Here is a 26,425-nt window from a genome sequence, read left to right as displayed (position 1 = left end):
CTGGAAAACTGTGTAATTGTTAGAAAAGAAAAACATTCAACCGACTGTGACATTCCTATCACGAATCTTTGAGGCCTTTACTTATGTTAAGAAATATTTTTTAAATGACTTTCTTCATCAATCAGGTTTGTGGGAGAACATTTAAAAATAATTAATAATGATAATGTGATGATGATGATGATGATGATGATGATGATGATGATAAATTCAGTTCTCTACTTTGATCTGGTATACTTTTCTCCTTTATGTAAATCTTTCTTTTTACTTTCAAATTATCAATGACCCCGATTTCTGGACATCTTATATGCCTGGATTGTTTGCTACTGTTTCTTTCATTTTTGGCCATGCTTGCTTATGAATAGTTTCTAATTCTCTCATCTAATCTTTTCCTACTCCACAGAGAGCAATAAAACTTTAGTGAGAGAAAGCTGAGGAATCTTTGACCACTAGTCCTTGGTCCAAAAGAAAGTTATTATCCCCACCTTGTAAAAGGAACAATTAGGACTCAATAAGTTAGGACCCAGAATCACTTCCCTCTTTGTACAATGCTTCTCCCATTATACCATCTTTATTTTACATATACAATAATATATATATATATATATATATATATATATATATATATATTAAAAAATTTATATATACAATAAAAAAAATTCCAAGTACTTGGAAATCAAGAATCTCTACTTCATTACTAGAAGAATTTATTGGGGAAAATTTATTTGACAGAGAAGTTTGTATGTATTTTCCCTTTTTCCTAGGAGTATTGTCCAAAAATATATATCTTAAAAATTACTACTGCTGCTGGACAAAAGTATACTGATGATGGGAATGGATATCTAAAAGTTTCAAAAACACAGTTTGACTTTTATTGGAATATGACACTCAGATATGAGAGAATATAGTGTTAAAGAACTCTGGACCACGTCAGTGCGGATTCTTGTTCCAGATTTGCACTCATTTCACACCTTGGCTTTTTACTGTCAACAAGTGATGGCTTAAAGGTCCTTCCATATAAAATGCCATGTTATTTCTCCAAATAATTTTTAAATTAATTGAAAAAATGCATTAGATTATTATCTTCTGGAACCCACATGAAACACCTTTAAAAATGCCTTATTTTTAGAAAATTCTCATTTCCATGCTTTGGAATTGAACTATATATACACATATATATCCTTGTGGTAGGAGAACAATTTTATTACACATATAAAATGTTAAAATCAATGCCAAATCTGGAGGGTCTGATAGAGCAGAGATTGCTTGCTGTATTTGAAGCTTAATTAAAAAGCTCTCATTTATTTTAGCAACAAGTTCTTTCTTGGTAATATGAACCATATAGCTGGTAAAGTGTAGAAATGAACTGCACAATGTTTTATTAATCAAGATGGTTGGAAAAATAAAACACTGCAGGTGGTAGTTTCCATTAGAGGGAAAGGCAAATGGAAAGATATGCAATTCTTTTAGTTCCCCAATGTTGTTTCGCTGGAAATTTTTTCATTTACGGAAGGCTGGAATAGGAAAAATTTGGCTCTTAGATTATTTATAACATGATCCATATTCCAAACATGAGAAAGAAATGCTGATTTATGGAATGGGGGCCAATATTTCAAATTGTATTTTCAGTACTTCCAACGTATGAAAATTACTTATGCCCTGTGTTTCATTCATAATATTAATAGAACCTGTGGTGGAGATTGTGATCATCTTTGTTGGGTTTTTAATATTCACCTTTATTTTGTCCTGACTGCACGCATGACGGTTATGGATCAGAGACAGATTATTATTACTTACATAATAATAATAATTGTGCCAGTTCCCTGTGCTCCAATTCTTACACCTGGAGAGATGCTGTGAGAATTATCTGTCACCCTGCATGCAACAGGGTGTGTAATATAAGGGAGGAATGCTGAGAAAATAAATCTAGGCATTTATGGAAAAAATAAAAGGCAGCTGTTCTCCACTTCCAAGAGGAGGGAGAAAAGAAACCTTCTGCTCTTTGAAGACAAGATGTAAAGGATCCATGGTTCTCACTCTAACTCTTTTATAATGTTAAATAAATCTCTTTCAAAAAAAAAAGATTGGGGGCCGCCCGGTGGCTCAGGTGGTTAGAGCTTCGTGCTCCTGACTCCGAAGGCTGCCGGTTCGATTCCCACATGGGCCAGTGGGCTCTCAACCACAAGGTTGCCAGTTCAATTCCTTGAGTCCCACAAGGGATGGTGGGCTCTGCCCTCTGCAACTAAGATTGAATATGGCACCTTGAGCTGAGCTGCCTCCCAGATGGCTCAGTTGGTTGGAGCATGCCCTCTCAACCACAAGGTTGCCGGTTCGACTCCCGTAAGGGATGGTGGGCTGTGCCCCCTGCAACTAGCAACAGCAACTGGACCTGGAGCTGAGCTGCGCCCTCCACAACTAAGACTGAAAGGACAACAACTTAAAGCTGAAGCTGAACGGCACCCTCCACAACTAAGATTGAAAGGACAACAACTTGACTAGGAAAAATGTCCTGGAAGTACACACTGTTCCCCAATAAAGTCCTGTTCGCCTTCCCCAATAAAATCTTAAAAAAAAAAAAAAGATTATTTAAAAATCAATCAATCAATCAATCAATCTCTCCAGGGGCCATATAAGCCCAGTGTCACCAGCTTTACGACCCAGAGACAGATATCCCCAAAGTCCCATCCATGTCTTACCCCAACTTGAAATGTAAACAACACATCTCCAAAGGTGGATAAGTCTTTTGAGTTCTCTTTTTCTACACAATTGTCAATTATCTTCTAGAGTTAGCTATTAGTACAAATTTCCATAAAATTTGCTCAAAAAAACCTAACTGTGCAGAAACACAAAAATATTTTGTCTACATTTCACAGCGTTTCAAAATTAATTCCTCCTTCTGCCTGGGCAGCATGGTTGTCTAACTAAAACCTTCACTTCCCAATTGCTTTCAAATAGATGGAAATGAGTTCTCACCAGTGGAATTTTCACTTTTGTGTATGGCGCAATCATATACAAATTGGTGCAATCCAATTTGTGTTGAAACTATGACTACCTTGAGTTTGTGTTGTGTGCAACAGATGTTGCACATTGCTGTGCTTCTCTCAAACATTTAAAAATCCTGCAGTTCCCTTGTGAGTTTGTTGTGGTACTGGGGTAGCTTCAGTGCACAGTTTACAAACTGGAGAAATAGCCCCTTAACATTTGACAGATAAATGACACTGACAGAATTTGCTCAGGTAATACATATGAACAAGTTAAATGTAAGAAGTGACTGGTTCAGCAATGTTGTAGTTTCTCATTTCATTAATTTAGTACGTCTTATGTGAAATTACTGTTTGGAAATGGAATAGGACATAGTCTGAGGGTAAAGCGATCACTCCTTTTCTTGACTGTGGAAAAAATAAGGATTGGTTACGTAACCAAATGGACTCTCCCAACAAATACATAGTGACAAATTCTCTCAGTTTTCCTCTATCTGAAAATGTATTGATTTCATCTGCATTCCTAATGGATATTTTCACTGGGCAAACAAATCTGGGTTGACATTTATTTCAGTTCTTGAAAAATGTTCATTTCCTTCAGGTCTCTGTAGTTTCTGATGAGAAATTTGCTGTCATTTGGATCATTGTTCTCATACATCAAATGAGTCTCTTCTAACTGCTTTCAAGATTTTTACTTTGTCTTAAGGTTTAAGAAATTTCATTATGAGCACCTTGAACTTCTTTGTATTTATACATTTTGGAGTTCACGTGATTTCTTGAATCTGTAGGTTTATGACTTTCACTAAATTTGGAGACATTTTAGCCAATTTGTCATTGAATACTTTTTCAGCCCACATTATACCCTTTTTTTTTCGGGGGGGGGACTCTGATAACACCAATGTTAGATATTTTGTTACTGTTCCATAGGTTCTTAAAACTATTTTTTTTCCAGTCTATTGTTCAGATGGGAAATTTTAATTGTTCTTTCTTCAAGTTCATAGATTCTTTCCTCTGATATCAGCATTCTACTGCTGAGCATATCCAGTGAGTTTATTTTACTTTTTTTTTTTTAAGTAAAGAACGTTACTTAACTTTATTGGGGAATAGTGTGTGTTTCCAGGACTTTATTGGGGAACAGTGTGTTTTTCCCAGGACCTATCTCCAAGTCAAGTTGTCCTTTCAATCTTAGTTGTGGAGGACGCAGCTCAGCTCCAAGTCCAGTCACCATTTTCAATCTAGTTGTGGGGGGGGGCACAGCCCACCTATTTTGCTTTTTAAAAATTCTACACTTTCCATTTGTTTCTTCTTTATATTTTTAATTTATTTACTGAGACTTTCTATTTTTTCATTTGTTTTGAGTGTGTTTATAATTGCTCAATTAAGCATTTTTATAATGACTAACTTGAAATCCTTGTCAGATAATTCCAACATCTCTGTTATGCCATTTTTGACATCTGTTATCTTGTTCAAGTTGAGATTTTCCTGATTTTTGGTATGATGCGTGATTTGTCTATGTATCCTGGATATTTGGGCATTATGTTATGAGACCCTGGACCTTATTGAAATTTTCTATTTTAGCAGTCTTCCTCTGATACTGTGCCAGCAGGGGAAGGGTGTAGAAATCCAGGCTACCCTTGTGGCCTCCACTGACATTCCACTTCACTAGAGGAAGGAGGAGGGGAGAAGCACCTGTTACCATCAGACAGGGGTAGAACTTCAGGGCTGCCTCCTTTGTACCACCCCAGAAGAAAGGGGGAGACATGCCTCATTACCACCAGGCACTAATGAAAGTCTAGGCTCTCCATTCAATACTTGCTGATGGGAGTGAGGATGGAGGCACAGCATTTTCCATGTAGTTTGGCTAGAGTAGGGCAGTTTTTGTCAAAAGGTTTGTCTTGCCAGACTGTCCTGTTCCTCATCCTTTGGCAAGAGAAAACAGGCTTGGGTGGGAGGGATTGTATTTTGTCTAAATGCATTACTCCTCCAGCATTTAGTCCAGGATATAAAAGAGACAAAAAGAAAACCCAGGAAACTCCACACCATGCTGTTCCTTAAATTCTGGGTCCCTGGTCAAAGTCTCCTTCTATCCCTCTTTCAGAGTCTCTTGTTTATTTTATACATATGTTCAGTTCTTAGCTTACTTAATGGGAGGAATAGGGAGAAATGCATCTGTTCCATCATTTCTGGAGCCAAAAGACCAGCTCCCTTAACAGAAATTATTGCTTTCTTTCCTGGGTAATTCTATTGCTCCCACCTGGAGGAATGGGCAGAATTTTTCCAGCACAGAACAAAATTTATTATAGCTACATTTTTATTCTAAACAAGCCAAGGTGTCCTTCCCCAAAGGCCTGTGCTGCCTGGTTTGCCCACTGTTTTCTAGTTGAGGAGCAAAGGAGGAATATTAGGAAAAGTAGCTTCAGGGGATGAGGAGATTTATGAGAAGAGAAAAACTGTGTAGGAGTGGTTTAACAGTTTGTTTGTTTGTTTGTTTGTTTGTTTTGTTTGTTTTTTAACTCCACTACTTCCCACACTTCATTGGATAATAGGAAAAAGTAAGTTACATTGAGAAAATGAGGTTTGAAGATTCACAATTAAATTGTTATATACTTTTTCCCCCAGAACTTCACCTTCCCCACCCCCACCCCAGGTAATGATTAAATAAAAAGAAACTTTCCTTTATTCTGGTCTTTATTTAGATCTTTACTAAATTGGACATGTAACTTCACACTTTTGGTTAAAGTGTCAAAGGATCTCTATTTAATAACTACCAAAACAAGCAAATTGCAAAGGTGACAATTTTTGAACTTGATATTGACACTAACAGCCATTAAAGACCAAACTTATTTAACTACTGAGGTAATAAGTAATGTTAATCTTATTCTATAGCTCTGTCTTAGTTGAACCAACAGATCTACTCTAGGTTTGATGATTGATGACGCCTGGAGTTGGATGTATCATAGTTTTTTGAAGAATTGCCTTTTTTTCTACTTTTTGTATTTTCTATCTTACGTACTAGCTGGCCTCTTTCTTCTCACAAGAACTCTTCTTGCAATACGAGTATTGAAACTGTTCTTACGAACTTTCTTATTATGACAAGCATCCAGGCTTCTATAGCATTTGTCTCTTTTCTGAAATGTACCTTCCATTTCTTGCATTTTCTGCTTAGACCTTTCTACCTTCTCTGCTTCTGATAGCTTCTGTTCTTTCTTGCCCTGTTCACAGTTTATCTGAAGTGGCTTCTCTTGCACAGTTCCGTCTTTCTGATGATGGAGATCGTGGAGAAGCTCTAGTCTCTTCTGTAGGATTTGGCATTCATTCTCCAGCAAAGCTGCGATCAAATGCAATGAATACATGTCATGGTTCAGTTTCCTCACCTGTGCCTCTCGCTCATGACTAGCTGACACCTCATTATTCTGTTGAGTTTGGAAATGGACTCCATGATTTTCAAGAGTTACTCTTGTGTCTTTCTGAGATTTCTGATACGATTTTATTAGTCCACTAAGCTCCGTGTGTTGCACACTCCAGCGTTCTGCTTCCCGTAGTAACTGATCCATGTTTTTCCTAAGTTTGATATTTTCTTCTTGAACATGATGGAATCCATACTCAACTTTTTCCTTATTTAGTTGAGATTCATTGCAAGCTCTTCTTATTTCTGAATGATTTACCAAATTCCTTGCAAAACCTTGCACTGTGTCCTTTGAGTTCTGGTTTTCCAATGTCATCGTCTGTTTCTCTGCACTGTGTTCTTTGTCTAGGTCTAAATAGCCAAGAGGGTTTTCTGATGGCACTTTATTTATTTTATCAAGTCCTCTGATTTCTTCTTTAAGTTCTGACACATCCTCAAAGATATTGGTTTCCTCAAAGGGTTCTTTTGCTTCTGTGAGCTTGTCTTCATAACCTGTCACATATTTAAGAATATCTCTAATTTCTTTTAAGATATTTTCAAACTTCTTTTCAGTCTGTTGTTCAGTTTCTTGTTGGCAACTATTATTTAGGGAAAGAAGAGAACTCCGGGAGACAGGAGGAATTGATCCAAGTTCAAGTAAGGCAATGACAATCTTAGGGTCCAAAGATTCTTGATTGAGATTAGGAGTAGGTTTAAGAGTTTCAGAGATGGTGGGCACTTCCATCTCAGCTGAGTAAGTAGGGCAGGTGATCAGGGCACAAGGAAAACAGAAAACCTTAGAGATTCCAGGAAGGAAAGGTGATGGTCCTCTGTGCAAATGGGTAGAGCATGTGGAGCTAAGCAGAAGTTAGAGGCCAGAGTTAAGGTTTGAAACCAGGTAGATGATATTCACCTGGAAGGTGACATCGCAGACAACCTAGTGGGGAGGGAGGTGAGAAAGAGGACCCAGAGCTAGGGCCCCATCTCTCCTCCTCCAGGCTTCTGGTATTTATTCCCCTGACCCTAGCAACCAGGACTTCCCCAGCTTCCGTTTCCTTTGTGTCACAATAGAAGCCTCTTAACCCCCCACCCAGTGAGTGACTCTTGCATCAAAATCAACCTTGGGCTAATCCTACTCCTCACTCCAGAAAGATCTCTAGCCAGTTTTCCTCTTTTAACTTTCCTAGGTTTTTACTCGTCTCATTCTAACTGTATTTAATGACTTTTCTAGCTCATTCCCACCGCCCACAACCCCAACCTTAACTGCAGCGTTTTTCTACCTCCTAAGTGTCTGGCTGAGAGAAGCCCTCCTGGTGAGGTTCCCCATCCTTTCATAGCACCTGGACAACTTATTGCTTCCATTGGAGGAGAGATGCTACTGTAAAAGAAAGTTATCTTTACAAAATAGAACCCCCAAAGTACTTCGTCTTTTTGTGATTTTAGACAAATAATGTCAGGAATTGCTCCATTCAAAAATATTCTATTGAGTAAGAAGAGACCATGTGAATGGTTCCTTAACAACACAATTACAAACTGGGACTTTTCTTGGCTTTGTATCCTTTAAGATAGGCTTACTAAGTGTGCTCCTAAGTCCTTTACATCAGGTGATATAAAACTTCAATCATTACTTTTCACAAGGACTTGTTAAAATGGCATAATTTATCGAAAGCATTTGAAACAGTAAAACCCTATACTGGGTTATATTCTAGAAAAGAACCTGAAGTTACCTTGCGAATATTAAGTTCAATCAAAGAACACATTCCTAGCCTTCAAAATCTTGTTAGCAATCACTTTACTAACTAGATGTTTGTTTCTAGTCTTAAGGGAAAACTCATACTCTAGCAGGTTTTTTTTTTCTTTTTTTCCTTAAAGAAGAAAAATTTATGTTTTTTCTTTCACAGCTACTAACTCATTTTGGCTTAAATTTCCCTGAGCCTCATTCTCATCTTCCAGCCAACTGGCTCAGAGCCATAGCCTCATGACAATCCACAGATACAGCAGTGTTGGTCTTTTTCTTTTTTTTCACTTGAACAAGGAGCAGCTTTTGCAATTCACCCAATGATACCATAGAGGCTAGTAATTGCCCTTATGCTCTAATTCCACCTCATAAGTTCTGACTTTGGTTGGTATTTCCCCTTTGACTCAAGCCATCCTTTATAATAGTTTTTTAATTTCCAAGATGAGGAAATTTTTTATTTTTTCTGCTTTTATGATTAACTTCTAGCTTTATTGTATTGTAATCATAAAATATAATATTATGCCTTTGGCAATTGATAGTTTCTCTTTGGCCTAATAGATTATCAATGTTCATATATTTTTCATGGATACTTGAAAAGAAAATGTAGTCTCCATTTTCTTCTTGTGCTTGCAGCTTTTTTGTACTTTTGGACATAAATCTGATATTACCCTTGATTTTTATGGAAACTGGTTTGAGGGTAGCTTGGTCAAGATACCAAAAGAATTATTTTCCTTTCATCAAAAGGGGATTTAAATATTTTCTTCCTCCTTACAAATATAATGAGTTTCAAATAATATTTCTATTAACTTTACTGAAATTTGAGTTTGCTATAGATGCTAAAAGATAGGCAGAGTGGTCTTCTTTTCTTTATTGACCCATATTTCCAGTAGATAACTATGGAAATGAAATACATTTGGATTGTCTTACAATTGTTATCTATTAAGTTTCCTGGAGCTTAATGGCTTTTAAGAAAGAAATGCAAAAACTGTTTTTAAAAATATTAGAGATAAAACTTGTATAGAATTTTCTCTCTCTCCAAAACCAGTTTGCTTAAACAAAAATATAAATGATATCAAAGGGTACATGATGTCAATATGTCTTATTTTTGGTGATGTTAACCTCGGTCATTTCACTAAGTGATATCTGCTAGATTTATTCACTATAAAGTCACTATCTTTCCATTTGTAATTAACAAATATCTTGGGGGAGATATTTTGAGATGATGAAATTATCCGGTCTCTCCTCAAACTTTTTCCTATACAGTATAATTTTAGTATATAGAAGTGGATCTTGCCTGCAACGATTATTGCAGTGCTGAGCTAATGGTGATTTTCTACTTTTCTCATTCCTTTTATATTTATTGATTGGAATTATTTTGTAAAGAAGAGCTGTCTTTTTTCCTGTGTTTATTTTATTTTAGGGGTTATAATGAATACTATCATTTATTGCTCAAATATGTATAAATAATTTTAATATGATGGGATTCTTTTGATATAATGAGGTGTGTTTTTATTTTGTGTAATTGTTCTAATTGTCCAATTGTTTTGTTTTAACTGATTACAGATGACTATTCGAGGATTAGTCTTTACATGCATAAGGGATTCTATGCAGGGTGTGATTTTAAACATAATGACTTATATGACTGCTTTTATATGTAGTATTGTACTTGTGTATAGCCAGTTTAAAAGAGACATTTTTTGAAAATGTGAAATTTTGTTCAAACAAGCAAAATACAGATATAGGGGGACAGGGATATTAACCCTTCTCCTCAACATGTCTTCTTCCCTTTGACCTCCAGATGGTGCTGTGGACTTTAAAATTATTACACAAACGTTTTTGTGTGTGTTTGTTTCTTTTATTATTAAATTCTAGAATTAGTGCAACTGGGTAGATATTCTCATCCACAGTCTTATTTTCTTCAGAGTTTGAGAGTGGAGATTCTGAGTGTTTTCCCACAGTTACAACTGGTTATAAATAGAGCAGGAGTCCAAGCCTACTGTCTTTTTTTTTTTTTTGAAGTAACACAAAAATTTATTTTGGCTAAAAATTCAAAGTGGAATTTTGTAGATTAATTTAAATAAGAGAAATAAGTAAAACAAACAGCTCGCACATGAACTGTATATAATGAAGCTTTTTTTTTTTTTTTTTACAACATTATTGATTATATTCCCCAAACTGTCTTTCACTTGTTAAATTTCCAGGGGAGGCAGGCTCTGCAAATCAGGAGGCTATGGGAGAATTTTTAAATATTTGCTAATGGTTATACAGGAAAAGGGTTATGTAGAAGAGCAGTTTTTCAAAGTTGCTAAGACTGGCTTGTTTTACCAGGTCGCTGGCAAACAAACTTATATAACACAAATTGCATTGTGACTAACAAAAATGTGACCAGAAGCTCACAAGAATTTAACAGTGTATTTCCTTTAGAAGCAGTAGTTCTATTTTCCCTAATTAAATGTTGGCAACGACTGTATAACATAATTACTGCATATAACCAGAATCAGCTGTATGTAAGAAAAAATTTAACAAAATTTGCTCTCTGCAAACTACAAAGTATTGTTGAAAGAAATTAAAGAAGGTCTAAATAAATGGAAAAACATCTCATGCTGATGAATTTGAAGACTTGATTTTAAGATAGCAAGACTCCCCAAATTGATCTACAGAGTCAACATAATCTCAAAATCCCAACTGCCTCTTTTGCAGAAACTGACAATATGATCCTAAAATTCATATGGAAATTCAAGGGATCCTCAATAGCCAAAACAATATTGAAAAAGAAAAATAAAGTAGGAAGACTCAAATGACTTTACTTCAAGACTTACTCTAAGATATAGTAATCAAGATAGTGTGATATTGGTGAAAGGATAGACATACAGATCAATGGAACAAAATACAAATAGACACACACAAATATAGTCAACTGATAGTTATCAAAGATACAAAGGCAATTCAATAAATGGTGCTGGACAAATTGGACATCCATATGTTAAAAAAAAACAAAACCTTGACACATACCTCAAACTTACAAACATATTAACTCCAGATGGAACATACAGTTAACTGTAAAATACAAAACTAAATTTTGGAGAAAATCTGTGTGACTCTATTTGGTAATGAGTTTTTTGATACAACACCAAAAGCATAATCCATTAAAGACAAGTTTGATAAGTAGAAATTTCTCAAAAGTAAAACCTTTCATTCAGTGAAAGACAATATGAGCTGAATGAAATGACAAGCCACAAATGGGGAGAAAATACTTGTAAAGCATATATGTGATGAAGGACATATACAGAACATATAAAGAACTCTTCAAACTCAACAATAAGAAAACAATCCAATTTAAAAACTGGACAAAATATCTGAACAGAACCCTTCACCAAAGAAGATATATGGATGGCACATAAGCCATTGATATAAAAAGATGCTCAACATCATTTGTCATTAGGGAAGGCAAATTGCAAAAGAGTGAGATGCCATGACATGCCATTAGAATATTTAAAATTAAAAACACAAAAAACAAAAAACATCTGACAATACCAAATGCTGTCAAGGATTTGGAGCAAGGGGTACTGTCTTTCATTGATGGTGGGAAAGCAAAAATGATAAAGGCACTTTGGAAGACAATTTCCCAGTTTCTTTTAATGTGAAACATAGACTCACCATATGACCTAGCAATCATGCTTCTAGATATTTACCCAACTGATTTCAAAACTTATGTCTACACAAAAACCCACACGTGAATGTTTATAGTAGCTTTATTTATAATCACCAAAAGTTGGAAGCAAACAAGATATCCCTCAGTAGGTGAATGGATAAACAATCTATGGCATACATGATGGAAAACTATTCAGCAAGAAAAAAGGAGTGTGCTATTCATTCACACAATGACATGATGAATCCGAAATGTATTTTGCTAAATAAAAAATTTAAAAAATGCCAGACTGGAAAGGCTACATAGTGAATGATTCCATTCATAAGACATTCTGGAAAAGGCAAAGCTGTACAAATAGAAAACAGATCAGGGGTTTCCAGGAATTAGAAGGGGTTAACTAGCGAAAGCAGAGGGTATCCTTTAGGATAATGGAATTAACCTATATGGTAATGGAGTGATAGATATATGATTCTATACATTTATCAAAACCCATAGAACCTACAACCCAAAGAATAAACCATAATGTATGAAAAAAAACAATTTAAATATCAGTCAGAAGATCAGAGGACAGAGGGATGAAATGCAGATAGTGACACTGCTTAATGACTTGCTTTCCAGGGGTAGAGTATGGAAAGGGGAAATAAAAGTAACTTTATTGAGGACAAACCTGGCAAATACTGTCTGGGTCCATTAACATCATCAGTGTTGAGTCATATCAATAGCATGTCCCCATGATGTGATGAGAATGGGACTTAATGGTCTTTCTCTCGAAAACCCACTCACCTAGTCTAACCATGAGAAACACATCAGGCAAAAATAAACTGAGAGACGTTCTACAAAATACTTGATCAGTATTCCTCAAAACTGTCGTAGTCATCAAAAGTAAGGAAAGTCTGAGAAATTGTCACAGACCAAAGGAGACCAAGGAGACATGATGAATAAATGTAATGTGGTACCCTCAATGTGGTCTTGGAACAGAAGGACATTAGAGAAAAACTGGTGAGATCCCAATGAAGTAGGGAATTTAGTTAATAGTAACATACCATTGTTGCTTTTTCAGTTGTGACAAATGGACCATGGTGGTGTAAGATGTTAATGGGGAAACTGGATAAGGGCTACACAGGATCTCTGAACTATCTTTGCAACTTTTCTCTAAGACTAAAATTTTATTATAAAATAAAAAGGTTATTTTAAATAATTAATTAGCCAAATTATTTGCTTGGCAACACTGAGATATATTGTAGAGTGTGATTTAAATTAATTATCAAGGTAAAGTTTTTGTGTTACCTAAGAAATTTATGTCTTCCTCTCAGCCTTGTAGAATTGAAAAGTTTAGAGTACATGTCAAAAAGTTACAAGAGCCGGCTTAAAGGAGTTCCCACTGTCAAATAGGGGATGCTAAAAATCAAAATAAATAATGGTATTAACAGATATTACCTATAGAATAAAATAAGAATCCATGAATCCATACTAATATAAATACATAAATGATAGATAATTGATAGATAGATAGATACATGATAGATAAAGGGAGAAGAGAAAACACTTACTTACAATAATACGCTAAGTAGTAAATGCAAAAGTAATGATGGGATTAGAAAATCACCATTCAGCAACCACCACAGTAATAGCTGTTTTAATCATGTATCATAAATGTATGCTAAAACTACTGGGTAAAAATTTGATGAGAAACAAGACACTTACATAATCTCAAAGCATCTTCCCAAAGATACTTATTAATAGCAAAAGGAAAAATAGTAACTTTATAACGGAGAATCTAGGCAGCCACATCATAACCAACTGATAGAAGTTAACATCACCATTAATGAGACAAATAAAATTTTCTGTACCTCCAGGACGCACTGAGAAAGACACAACATCGCTTCTGTAGTATTCATAGCCAGAAATGCATAATCTGAATCTAAACATGGAAAACATCAGAAAACCAAAAATTGAGGGACATTCTATAAAATAACTGGACTATACTCTTCAAAAAACTCAAAATATTGAAAGCAAAGCAAGACGACTGGAGACCTGTTTAAAGGAGATTACTTTTTAAAACTCTTTTTAAAGTAGATTTCCATGTGCAGCCAAGTTTGAGAACCAGTAGAGTCCCTCCTCTATTTTTTTTAAATGAATGGATTTATTTATTTTTCACTTATTTATATATTTTAACTACAAATTGTATGCATTTAAGGTGTATGATATGATTTGATATACATACACATAGTAAAATTATTACCATAGTCAAGCTATTTAACATACCATCTCCTCACATAGACATCATTTTGTGTGGGTGATGAGTATACTTGAAATCTACTCTTGTAGCATATTTTCAGTGCTCAGTACAGTATTATTAAGTATAGTTACCATGCCTGTACATTAGGTCTCTAAACTTATTTCCCTGTTTTTCAGCGAGAACTCACTTCTTGCCCCATAGACCAAGTTTCTAACTCCTGCATACAGAGTCTATAGATCCCTCTGAAGACAGATTGTCAAGATGACATGCTATAAACCTAACATTGGCATGCTTTTAGGGTAATTAATAAGACTAATGATTATGTAACTACATTAAAAGAACTGCAGAGGACTTGAGTGATCTTCCTTCACCATGATGCTTCTTGGTCATCAATCCTGCCTTGTTTCTTAATCTCTAAAGACAAGCTTCTATCTCTAAAACAAAAAAGGCAAAAGGAAATCGACGTAAGAATAAGGTTAAGAACAAGTACCTTGTCTCTAGGTATCAGATCAGTTCTCTTGCTTACCAGAATTAGCATCCCCTCCCTCCTTTCTTCCTCATCTCCTCTGGGCCCTCCTGAAAGACCACGCTTTTTAACCAGCTACATCACCCTGTTTACATATACCAAAATCTCTTTAAAAAATGAAAAAGAACACTGCACCCTCATGCATCTTACAGCTAAGGCCCCACCTCTCTTCTCTTTCCAAGCAAACAGCTGAACACTATTTCATTTCCTCTCTCCTACTTACTCTTCAAACCACTAGAATCTGTCTTCTTGCCCCAGCACTTCAAGAAGTTCTTCAAAGACCTCCTTGCTGAGAAATCCAACAGACAACTTTACATTTTTATTGACGAATCCCTTCAGCTGCATTTTACATTCTTGGCCATTCCAGATATTCAGACCCAGAACAAACTTTGAATTCAGACAGCCTGAGTTCAAATCCCACTTGACCACTTACTAGCTCTGCTGCCTTGACTATTTGCCTATCTCACAGAGCCTCAGTTTCCTCAACTGTTACATGGGGATTGTGATCATATATGTCCACGAGACAGAATAGTGGAAGCACTGAGCATAGCATCTGATACTCAATAAGCATTCAATGAATTGTGACTTTTTTTCTTCCATGGCACCAACCTCCCTAATTTTCTGCCTCACTCTTGTCACTCAGTCAGTCCCTTTCTATGTGCATGGCTTTCTAGATTCCAGAAATGTTCCTTAGCTTTTCAAAGATCCCTTTGAATATCTCATTCCCCAATTTTTCCATTTAAGTTTTTTGGTCAGCTTCTCATTAGACCTGACTAGTACAGCCACTTCAGGCAGCTGCAATGCTAAACAATTGCTGCTAATTGTTTTTGATAAGTGCCTTGAGCTCTTAGGTTAAATAAAGACAACGTCTTGAGAATGGCTAGCTTTTCAGGGAGCTTCCAGATAGGTCAAATAATGACAGTTCTCTGGCGTTGGGCTTTTTTGGGAGCTCCAAACCTATTTTACCCACTATCATGGCTGCTAGGTTGCCAGTTTTCATAGCTACTCAAACTATGAGGTTACTACAGAGCTGGGGAGAGAAGGATGGGGGTAGGACAAGTTAAAACACCACAAAGCTCAATATTCTTACTGGGATTCAGTCATTTTTCTTGAATAAGTGCTCTTCTGATTTTTGCAAATCTTTGGTTAATTTCCAGAGTTCTAAAAAAGTTGATTTGGGCAATTTTTTTTTTTTTTTGCCAGTGATCTTGCAGCCTACATGGAGGAGTGAATTTTCAGAGGTCCTTATTTCACCATCCTTAGTCTAAAGCCACTCGTCATCATCCCCATAAGCCCCAAATTGCCTGTCTAGCTTGGTTTCTTATCTCTTTAAATGGTGCCCACAGAATTTCATTAACCGGAAGTCTGGAAATCATCTTTGACTTCTCTCTCTCTCTCTCTCTCTCTCTCTCTCTCTCTCTCTCTCTCCCACTCCTTCCCCTTCCCTCCCGCTCTCCCTCTTTTGTCCAATGAAACACCAGATTTAAACCATTCCACCTACTAAGCCGTTATCAAGCTTGTCTCTCTTTCTTCTCAATCCGTCATTACCAAGGTCCCATTACCATGTCTCTCCCTTTAATCCCTGCCCTTAGTGGGCTTTCTTCCCCTCTATTTCCGCCATTACACTGCAGTCATAGAGATCATTTAAAAATGCAGAATAGTGAAAAATAAGAGTTCGGGCTTGGAACTCAAATTGATATGGAGATTGCCAACTTTTCTATTTATTAGCTCTGGGTCCGTGGGCAAATTACTTATCCACTCTGTGACTCAGGTTCCCCATTTATAAAATTGAAATAACATTAGTTCTTAGCTCAGGATATTTACAAGGATCAAATGAGAAAATTCTAGTAAAGAATTTATTACATTACCCGACATGTAGTTAAGGACTCAACATATGATAGTAATATATTATTAGACTAAAGTTCCAACTTTTTAATGTGATTTATAATGCATAATAGTGTTTGGCAGGTTTTACCCTTCCAACATCTTCTCTCATCATTTCCCCGCCAACCTTATCTTGGAGTTACTAGGAATTCCATTTCCTCGTATATGTAAGAACATAGAATGTTCTTTCTCAGTTCTCACCTCTCAGCCTTCAAACACATTCTTCTCTCTGCCTGAAACACCTGCTGTTTCTTCAACATACCAAACATACTTCTGGCTCAGGACCATTGCACTGACTACTCCCGCCTGGTAAAGTTTTTCCCAGATCTTCACATGGCTCACTCCCTCTCCCTGTTCAAGTCTCTGACCATATGTTATCCATTTGGTGCAGCATTTCCTGACCATCTTATGTAGGTGGTATTCCCATGGGAACCCTTTTACTGTACTTAGTTGTCCTTTGTATCCCTTATCCCTGCCTGGCATTATATTGTCAATTTCTTTATTACTTATCAATTTTCTCTGTTAGAATGTAAGCTCCACAAAGGCGAGAATTTTGTCTGATTCCTTGTTATATCTCTAACAATTATAAAATCTCTGACACATGAAAGACACTTAATAAATGTTTGTGGAATGAATGAATGTGAGATCATGATGAGTTTTCCTGGTAAGATGTACTGATGAAATTATACCAACATGGAGATAAGAAATAGATATTGTTTTAAATACCTGAAATGACCTCCTACGACCAGATATAGGACCATTGACAGACACAGGTTCACTTTAACAGATCTATTCCATTAAGACAAAAGTAAGAGAATCCAGGTGGATTTAGTATCGGTAACAGTAGAGGCTTTCACTAGTTTCAAAAGGTGGACCAAAAGACCGATCTTGGATTAGTAAATCTCTCTTTGAAAAGTTTCTATTGTTATGGTCTTCCTGGGGTTACTTGGACATTCCCTGGCTTTTGAAAAGTTATTATCCATTGATACACATATATTAATACCTGTCTTGGGCTAGCCATCTTCTCGCTAGAACTCATTCTGCAGTACGTGCAGTCAGCCAGCTGTCATGACCTTTTGTATCATGAAGAAAAATCTGGGTTCATAAGCTCTTTGTTTTCTGTACTTCATCTCTCCTTGAATTTCCTGCTTGTGGAATTTTACCTACTCTATAGATGGTATTTCGGCTCTCTTTCTTCCCAGTCTTACTCTTTTTGAAATAGCTTCTTTGGAAGAATGCTGCCTTTCTGCCCAAGAGTTTATTAAAGATATCAACTTTCTGATGCAAAGTTTTGTATTCATTTTCCAGTAGAGCTTTGGCTTAAAGGGAGCAAGATCTGTGTCCCAACTTGTCTGTTTTTCAGCCCTTGATGTGCTAGCAACTCAGCACTCAGTTTGTATTGAAAATGGCCTTTATCTTTTTCAACTATCGTTAGCAAAGCTTCATTTGGTGAGCCATGTATCATCTGTTTTTTAACTTCTCAGTTTGGTCACCTGCCAGCTATTTCAGCTGCACAATGCCATTACTCAAAACTTGAACTTTTTTCTTTTTGAGCACAAGTACTTGCTATGTCTTTTGGAAATTTCTGCCAATGTTCGATTAGATCACTGAGCTCATTTCAGTTTTCTGCTTCCAGTTGTTAAATGTCCAACTTTCTTAAGTCCAGTGTATTCTTTGTTTTTCTTTTAACTTTTATTTATTTTAAGTGTGTTTTTCCAGGACCCGTCAGCTCCAAGTCAAGTAGTTGTTTCAATCTAGGTGTAGAGGGCATAGCTCACAGTGGCCCATGTGGGGTTCGAACCAGGAACCTTGTTAAGAGAACTGCACTCTAACCAACTGAGCTAGCGGGCAGCCCCCGGTCCAGTGTATTCTTTTTTTAATCCTTTGTAATTTAGGTTTTGTCCCTTTACTTAGATTAACTTCATTAAAGGCTCTTTTTATCTCTGACAGTTTGCCAAAGCCTTTGTAAAAACTAGTATTTCCACTGTGTGGTTGCATTCTAATATTTTATCCTGGTTCTTTACAATCCTGTTCTTGGGGCCTAAAATAATAAGTGGATTTACCACTGGCATTTGATGTAGTCCTTTAAGCCCTTTGATTGTATCTCTAAGCCCACTTTGTCAAAGAGATTCTTGTTGTTATTTGTATCTTGGCTTCCTCAAAATACTTCTTTGTGACTTTCATTATCTGTTGATAACCTGACAACCCTCCAAGAATTTCTTTTTTCCCCAAAAAGGTTTTGAAATTTCTGCACAGTGTGCTGTCAGTCACCTCATACCTTTTTTCTCTTTATGGGCAGAAGTCTTCTCCCTGAACGCCAAAGTAATTACTTCTTCCTAACACAGTTATACTTACAGATTCCTGAGGCACTTATTGAAAATCAGCCTGTGGAGAACATAGTGAGAAATGGTCATGTGGCAGAGAAGAGAGGAAACTGAGTCCAGCAGGCACCAGAGATGGAGCCTGAGCCGGGAACAGGCAGCGAGTGTACCAGTTGAAACTGATTCCTGGCAGAGCTGGGTGAGAAGAAAACTTCAGGAGAAGAAAGCACTAGAGCTTAGGATCCATCGGTCCCCCAGGACTCCCTGCTGTACAGCATCTGGCCCTGGCACCCAGATCTTAATTCCAGTATCAGGCAAGACTGATTCATCCCCAGATCTTATTCCAGCTCTGCTATAGTCAGGCCCTGTCCTCAGCAGGACAGGTAGCCCAGTGCATAGGAATTAGAACCAGGCACTCCCAAGATGGTTACAATAAATGCACACATATATGAGTATGACGCGATTGCGTGATTGGTGCTCCCCAAAGTTATGCTATCCACAACGTGCTTAATCAGACACAGTGGCCAGTCCCTCCTGCCCCCCCTGCAGCATAACCTCCTCCCCCAGAGTCCCCTTGGGCTTCTCTAACTCCCTACCCTAGAAAACAAGCATTGCCTTCCTTCTGGGATGGTCTCCAGTTCATTTAATCCCATCTGCCTTCCTTCCCCCTTCCTCCAACCCATCCCACTGTTGCTACTTAAAATAGAAAGGTCAGTCCTCAAGGTGATGAGCATGTATAGAAGCCCAAAGTATTTAAGGGAGATAGTTAAACTGCATAAGAAATTGAGAAGAATGGTTTTGCTCATGAGAGGGAAGTGTAAAACACTGGGTGTCATGAGGCCTGGGTCCCCCCAGCTGTGCTAATAGCTGAGCCAGGTGAGCTCTGGCATTTTACTATGGGCTTGAGAGATGTCACTGTGAGATAAGTAGATTGAGCTAGCTAATCATGAGGGCTGCTTCTGCATTTGGCATTCTATGACTGTGCAGTGGTCAGAGGTTAATGACCAGACTGAACAGTGAGAAGCCTGGAAATAGGTCCACTGCTGTTCTGGGATGACATGACTTGGGAAAAATTACTTGGGAGGAATGAATTATGTCATACGACCTAAACCTGAACAATACTGGTGTTTCTTTCATATCAAAGTCGGGGTCATTTCTAGCTTCTACTTATGCAGATTTTGACCACTGTATGCATGAGTGTTGAAGGACTTAGGTGGAGTCCATTTATCTGTTAAGGAAGTTTCCTTCTATTTCTAGTCTGTTATGAATGAGCATTGACTTTTATCAAATGTGTTTTCTGCAACAGTTGAAAGGATTATGTGGCTTTCTCCTTAAATCTATTAATCTGGTGAATTACATTCTGTTATTAAATCATCCTTGAGTTATTTTGGAATCATATTCTTTTTAAATACGCGTACACTGTTGGACTGGATTTGCTTCTATTTTATTTAGGACTTTCCCATCTCTGTTTATGAACAATGTTTTAGGCACAAAATAGAACTTATTAGTTTATTTAACTGAAAATTCCAGTGGTAATTCCTTCTATGTTTGTAAGTGAGATGGATTTTTAATTTTTTCTCTTTGTGCTGACATTGTCTGGTTTGGGCGTCAGGGTTGAACAAATCTTATAAAATTAATTGTATAACTCCTTTTTTTCTATTCTCTGAAATAGTTGGTATAAAATGAATATTAGCCGTCCTTTGAAGTTTTATTAAACAAACCTCTAAAAATATCAGCATGAACTTCCACTTCTGCAGGATGCTGTCTGGATACCCTGGATGAACTCCCCAGTAAAACAATGCTAAAGTAAATATTTTTAAAATTATGTAACTGTATTGCTGAACTGGCCAAAAACAAAATCAAAAGAGAAAGGAAAGTAGGAATTCAGAGGAAGCAAAAAAACCAGATTCTTCCCTCAAGGCATCTCCAAATCCTTATGAACTTGAATTTCAGTTTTGATAGTTGAGTCTAATACAAGAGGATAGATGACAAAATCCATCTCAGTGTCTAATAGAAGACTTCTCTGTAAAGCTGGGGCTGCCAAATGCTAAGCCCTTTGTATAAGGGTAAACTAGAAATAAATGCATATCACAGAAGAGAACAGTAAGGAAAATTGCTTATCTTGACTTTCTGGCTGACGGAAGAGAGAAGGAAATGACTTCCTTGAGAAGTCAAAACCAATTTTTATTTGGGCACAAAGCTGCCAGGAGTTCAGATCATATTTCCCCATCTTTGAAAGTAGATGTGGTCATGTGACTGTATGTTCTGGCCAATGGAATGTCAGTGGAAGTGATACTTGTCTATCATTTAGGCCTTTTCCATGTATGTTTTAAAATGAGATTAATTTTTAATGTTATTTTCTTGTGCTGACCTTGTCTGATTTAAGAGTTCTCAGAAAGGGAGAAAGGTATTGGGTGACTCCAAGAAAGTGAGAATCAAGAGGTGAATGAAACATGGAAAGAGCTGTCACAGAAACCAAATGTTCACATGAGCAAGAAGGATTCTTATTCTTTAAAGAAAACCCAGCCCTGGGATCTTCCAAGTTTTGGCCATGATAACTGCCTTGAAAAAGAAGAGCTGCCCTAATTAGTAATGGAATGTGAAGGGAGAAGTGAATTATTTTTGTCTTCGTTCCAAAGTTATCTGGAACATTCTGTGGGCTGGAAGTGGGGGAAGCTTGGGTTGAGTTACTCAGAAAGGAGAAAAAACTTGTGAGTGTGTTTGTGTGTGTGTGTGTGTTTGAGAGAGGTCCAATACAATTTAAATATTTCTTGAATGATCTCTTTTCCTGAATGTGCTTGTCAGAGCTCATATTTCAAATAGGCCTGAAGTCAAACTAAATCCCGTCTCTGCATTCCTCTGTTACTCTTCTCATCTGTCCTAAACTGCCTCTCCATGCTCTTCAAAGGAGTCTCATATAACCTGCAAATCAGTACCTTGCCCTGGAGTGAGCAGCCTCCCTGATTCACACTTGCACAGCACAGCCCTGGGCTCAAGGCCACAATTCTGTTCTCACTCAGACCTAGAGTGGGTTAAGGAATTCCTTTATGTGGGATGTAACCACTGACTTAATGACTTTCTTCCAGTCCCAGAAAAAAGTACCAGATAAAACACTCATGAAGCCCTTCCAATCTCATGAATTCCACAGCTCCAGATATACACCCTTGTCCTATCACTAGGTCGAATCCTATGAACACACCTACATGTTTGTCAATGTTCTAGATTAGCAGTCTTCAAACCCTTTGGCTACTATACGCCACATAAACATTTTAAAGTGTTCGTACTCCCTCAGACACTTCTACTTTGACAACTAAAATCTCTGATCAAATTTCATTTAGATATACAGGATATAATTCCTGCGTATTGAAATTTGTACATAAATTTCAGTGTTGCACAATTCTTTTAAATGTATGCAATAAATCCAAATACTGCTATGATTTTGATATGCACTACCATCCATTTAAAAAATATACAAACAAGCTACTCTTTATATTTTTTCATTTTTTTAAACAAGCTTCTCTTTAACAATGGGAAATTTTATATCCTCGAACTCATATTTCCAATCCACTTCCCTCTCCCAGATTTTCATGCTAATGTAAGACATAAATTTGAAAAATTTTTTATAATACTTCTCATAATTCTTTGCAATAAAAAAGTTGAAATTTTCATTTTGTTTAATTTCTTGACTCTATAAGTTTCTAAGTATTATAAATTACAATTATTAGTAATATAAAATTGAAACATTATACTTACTAAAAAAGTGCTTTGAAAATTATTGACCTAGATTTATTTTTAACCCTGTAAAATAAATAAAGTATTTTTAAACAGTCTTCACATTTGGGTGGCACATACCAATCACTCTTCTACTCAGAGTTATATCCTTTATTTCTCATACAAAATGTCTCAGGGGTGTCAAGAGCATTGGTGAAGCGGCATTTCCTAAAAAACTGTTCCTCTCTGGTCTCAGGATTTCTTTTCTAAGTGGCTGACATCTGTTACGTTTTGAGGCTGGCACTTTCTTGTTTTCACCAGACGGTGTCAGGCAAAGACAACTATGGCAAGACTGTCACCTGGTCTAAGCAGATGGCAACATGCATCGGATTCCAGAAATACTAACGTGGGGAGGGATGGGAAGAAACATCTTAGAATTAGTGGGGTACAGTATTGTGAAGGGGGAGGTAGGAAAGGAGAACTTTATGAAGTCAGGACAGAGCACAGATGGACATTAGGGATCTGGAAATAGACTCTAAAACTATCTGTACCTTTTGTGCACTTTGGTTAGCGCACCATGTTTGAAGACCATGCCCTAGAAGAGCAGTTCCCAAACTCAGGACCCTTTTGCACTCTTTGTGATTGCTGAGGACGCCAAATAGCATTTGTTTATGTGGATTATATCTAGTATTTCCTGTGTCAATAACTAAAACAGTGATTTGATTCTCTTTGAAATATCCCCAGAAGAGGAATTGTTGGATCATATGGTAGTTCTGTTTTTACTTTTTGAGGAACCCCATACTGTTTTTCATAGTAGCTGCACTAATTTACATTCCCACCAACAGAGCACAAGGGTTCCTCAGAAACAATTTCCTGTATCTGAGTGTTTCCGTTTTTAGCACTTTGAACAGTAACCTTATCCTAAACTATTAATAATATCCCTATATAGATATTCATTGATTTGAAATATTTCACATCATCCTTTTTCTTCCTGCTTTGGTACCTGAAATTATGTAATTTCCCTAGCTCTCTGTTTCTCTTCCTTCTGCCTCTTTCTTCCCAATAATCACTATTTTTATTTTCTTTATTTTCGGAGGGAATGTCTTCTGGCCATATTTTATCCACAGTTATCTTGTGCCTGTGCCATTTTTTAACATTAAGTTTGAATGCCTTCAGATAGTGTGCACTCACTGGTCAGTCTGCGGTGGTCCTCACTGCCCACGTTGTTTTATACCCCTGCCTTCTTCATTCATTTCTATCATCTGTCTACTTCCTGTAAGGATTTACTTGTATAACATTAGCTAATATACCTACCTATTTCTTCCTTGTTTCTTCAATTATAGAGAATATTTCTTGAGTCCTATATCAGTTTCCTCTTGCTGCTGTAATAATTACCACACATTTACTGGCTTAAAACAACACAAATTTATTATCCTACAATTCTGGAGGATCATAGGTGTTGACAGGGCTGTGTTGGTTTCTGGAAACTCTAGGACAGAATTTGTTCCCTTGCCTTTTCTAGGTTCTAGAGGCTACCTGCATTCCTTGGCCCATGGCCCCTTCCTCTATCTTCAAAGTTAGCCATGTCAGGCTGAGTGCTCAGGCTGCCATCTCTCTGGTTCTCTCTCTTCTACCTTCTTCTTCCCCTTAAAAGGAGCCTTATGATTACATTGGGTTTAGCTGCATAGTCCAAGCTAATCTCTCTATCTCAAAGTTAGCTGATGAGTAACCTTAATTCCATCTGCAACCTTAATTCCCTTTTGCGTGTAACCTACCATATTCATAGGTTCCTGGGATTTGGACATGGACGTCTTTGATGGATCATTATTCTGCCTACCAAAACTTTTAATTTAATAAGACAAGGATCTGAATGGTTCTCCCCTTTCTTTAACTGCTCCACCTCAAACCTCCCAATGTCCTGACTCCTGTCATCTACACTTTGACAATACCAAACTTTCTGTCATTTATTAATATATACTATTCTGTAACCATAATTAAACTGTTTGTGCTATGTTTAGGGATTCATTCCAAAAGCCGAAAAGTCAGTAAACAGGGTTTATTTTATTGTACTATATAATATAATTCTAGACTGAGAATTATTTCCCCTCAGAATTTTGAAGGTGTTGCTCCATTGTATATTAATACAGTGTTGGAAATAAGCCTGCTCAAAAACCTGAACTTCTCAACGGTTTACAGATAAGGGATTTATCACAAGTCATCATGAGTTAAGAGGTTTGGGGAGGTGGGTCTTGCTGATTGGTCCTGACTGAGGTAAGGATAGTAAATCATAATTTCAGATCTTGAGGTCAGCTCTGCATTCTTAAGTCTGGTTTCAGGAGGATATAGCCAGAGGTTGTTCCAAGTGAGGGCTGAAATACAACTTAGGCCATGATTTTATCTTTAGCTTAACAAAACCCCCATACCTTGTGAAACTTAATCAAGGCATGGCCGTTGTTTCTGGCTCCCTCAAGGGGATTAATGACTAGGACGGGGAAGGGCCAAGACATACAGGGCATGCTGTGGAGAAACTAGAGTGCTGGGGCTACATATTAAATCAAAAGCATACATTAAATCAGGGCCCTTGGTTTCATCTATTAATCTCTCTTTTATTTTCCCCCATGGACTTTCACTCTGGCTCTGTCATCTCTAGAGGGCTTCTCCAGGGTTATTTTGTCAAACTAATGTCCTCCCTGGGGGCATCTCCCTGGCTTGTGGCTTATACTCCTGGAAGCAGCTTTCCCTGTGCTGCCTCTCCACCACCATTTCTCTTCCTGCTTCCTATCTATTAGAAATCTGTCCATATTGCTCACCTACCCTCATTTGCTTTAATGTGGGGAATGTTTTGCTTTTAAACCCTTGGTGAGGATGTGGAAAAAAAGAACTCTTGTGCACTGTTGGTGGGAATGAAAATTGGTACAACCACTATGGATAACAGTCTGAGTTTCCTCAAAAATAAAATTAAAAATAGAACTACCATATAATCCAGCAATCCCACTTCTGGGTATATATCTGAAGGAAATGAAATCACTATCTGGAAGAGATACCTGCACCCCCAGTTCACTGCAGCATTATTGACAACCAAGACATGGAAACAACCTAAGTATCCCTCGATGGATGAATGGATAAAGATGTCACACACACATACACACACACGAATATTATTTGGTCATAAAAAAGGAAATCCTGCCATTTATGACAACATGGGTAGACCGCAAGGGCATTATGCAGTGATAAGTCAGAGAAAGATAAATATTGTATGATCTCACTTATATGTGAAATCTAATGCAACTGAACTCATAGAAAATAATAAATGTAGATACTGAGAAATAGGGAAGATAAATGTAGTCACTCAGTCTCCCATTTTGAACCTGAAACCTCTTCCCCTTTGTTTTAAAAGCATTTCACCAGAACAAAAGTATAAGGCAAGCGTCACTGTCCTCATTCTCAAGGGCCCTTGTGAACCCTTATTCTGCTTTGGATATAAGAACTGAAATAAGACAGTATCTATAAGTTTGGAAATCAATGGGACATGAGGGGGTTCCCTTACCCCATCCTCCCGTCACACAAAAGGTGATAGTCCTTGGCTTAGGCTGTCCCCTGAAATCCATTATCAACTATCCCCAATATCAATGATGGCAAAATAGAGCCCACAGGGGTTTACACCCTAAAATTTTGATCCCATCTGAACTAACGTATATGTTCAAAGACCGCTTTGCCCTTAAGAACTCCCAGTGTAACTAATTCCGAGTTAAAGAACCTGGATTAGATTAAGGTATTGTGTCCTCTTGGGGATTCCCATGGAGCACAGTTTGAGGGAAGATGGAGACAAACACAACCTATTGTATAATTGATGGGAAGATTGGGGCGGGCAGGCTGATCTCCACCTGGTATCAGCTGTAATGGAGCTATAGACAGAGGCAGCATTTGACATTCTTAAAGACATACAAACTAAGACAGCTTTACATCTACTGGTATTTCTTCTTCCCAGGCACTG

General features: G+C 37.2%; 2 protein-coding genes across 3 annotated transcripts in view; both read right to left on the bottom strand.

Moving 5' to 3' along the window:
• ZFYVE16 (zinc finger FYVE-type containing 16) overlaps positions 1 to 26,425 on the bottom strand; it is a 119,276-nt gene that overhangs the window by 81,916 nt on the left and 10,935 nt on the right. The gene's annotated exons all lie outside the window — the stretch shown is intronic.
• SPZ1 (spermatogenic leucine zipper 1) lies at positions 5,746 to 7,614 on the bottom strand. The gene has a single exon (XM_019728207.2). The coding sequence runs from the start codon at positions 7,106 to 7,108 to the stop codon at positions 5,984 to 5,986; it is 1,125 nt and encodes a 374-aa protein (XP_019583766.2). The 5' UTR covers positions 7,109 to 7,614; the 3' UTR covers positions 5,746 to 5,983.

Source organism: Rhinolophus sinicus, chromosome 3 (genome assembly GCF_057876585.1).
Source record: "Rhinolophus sinicus isolate RSI-liver-muscle chromosome 3, RSI-T2T, whole genome shotgun sequence".
In the NCBI taxonomy this organism is placed as follows: Eukaryota; Metazoa; Chordata; class Mammalia; order Chiroptera; family Rhinolophidae; genus Rhinolophus; species Rhinolophus sinicus.
This window is presented reverse-complemented; position numbering and strand designations above follow the sequence as displayed.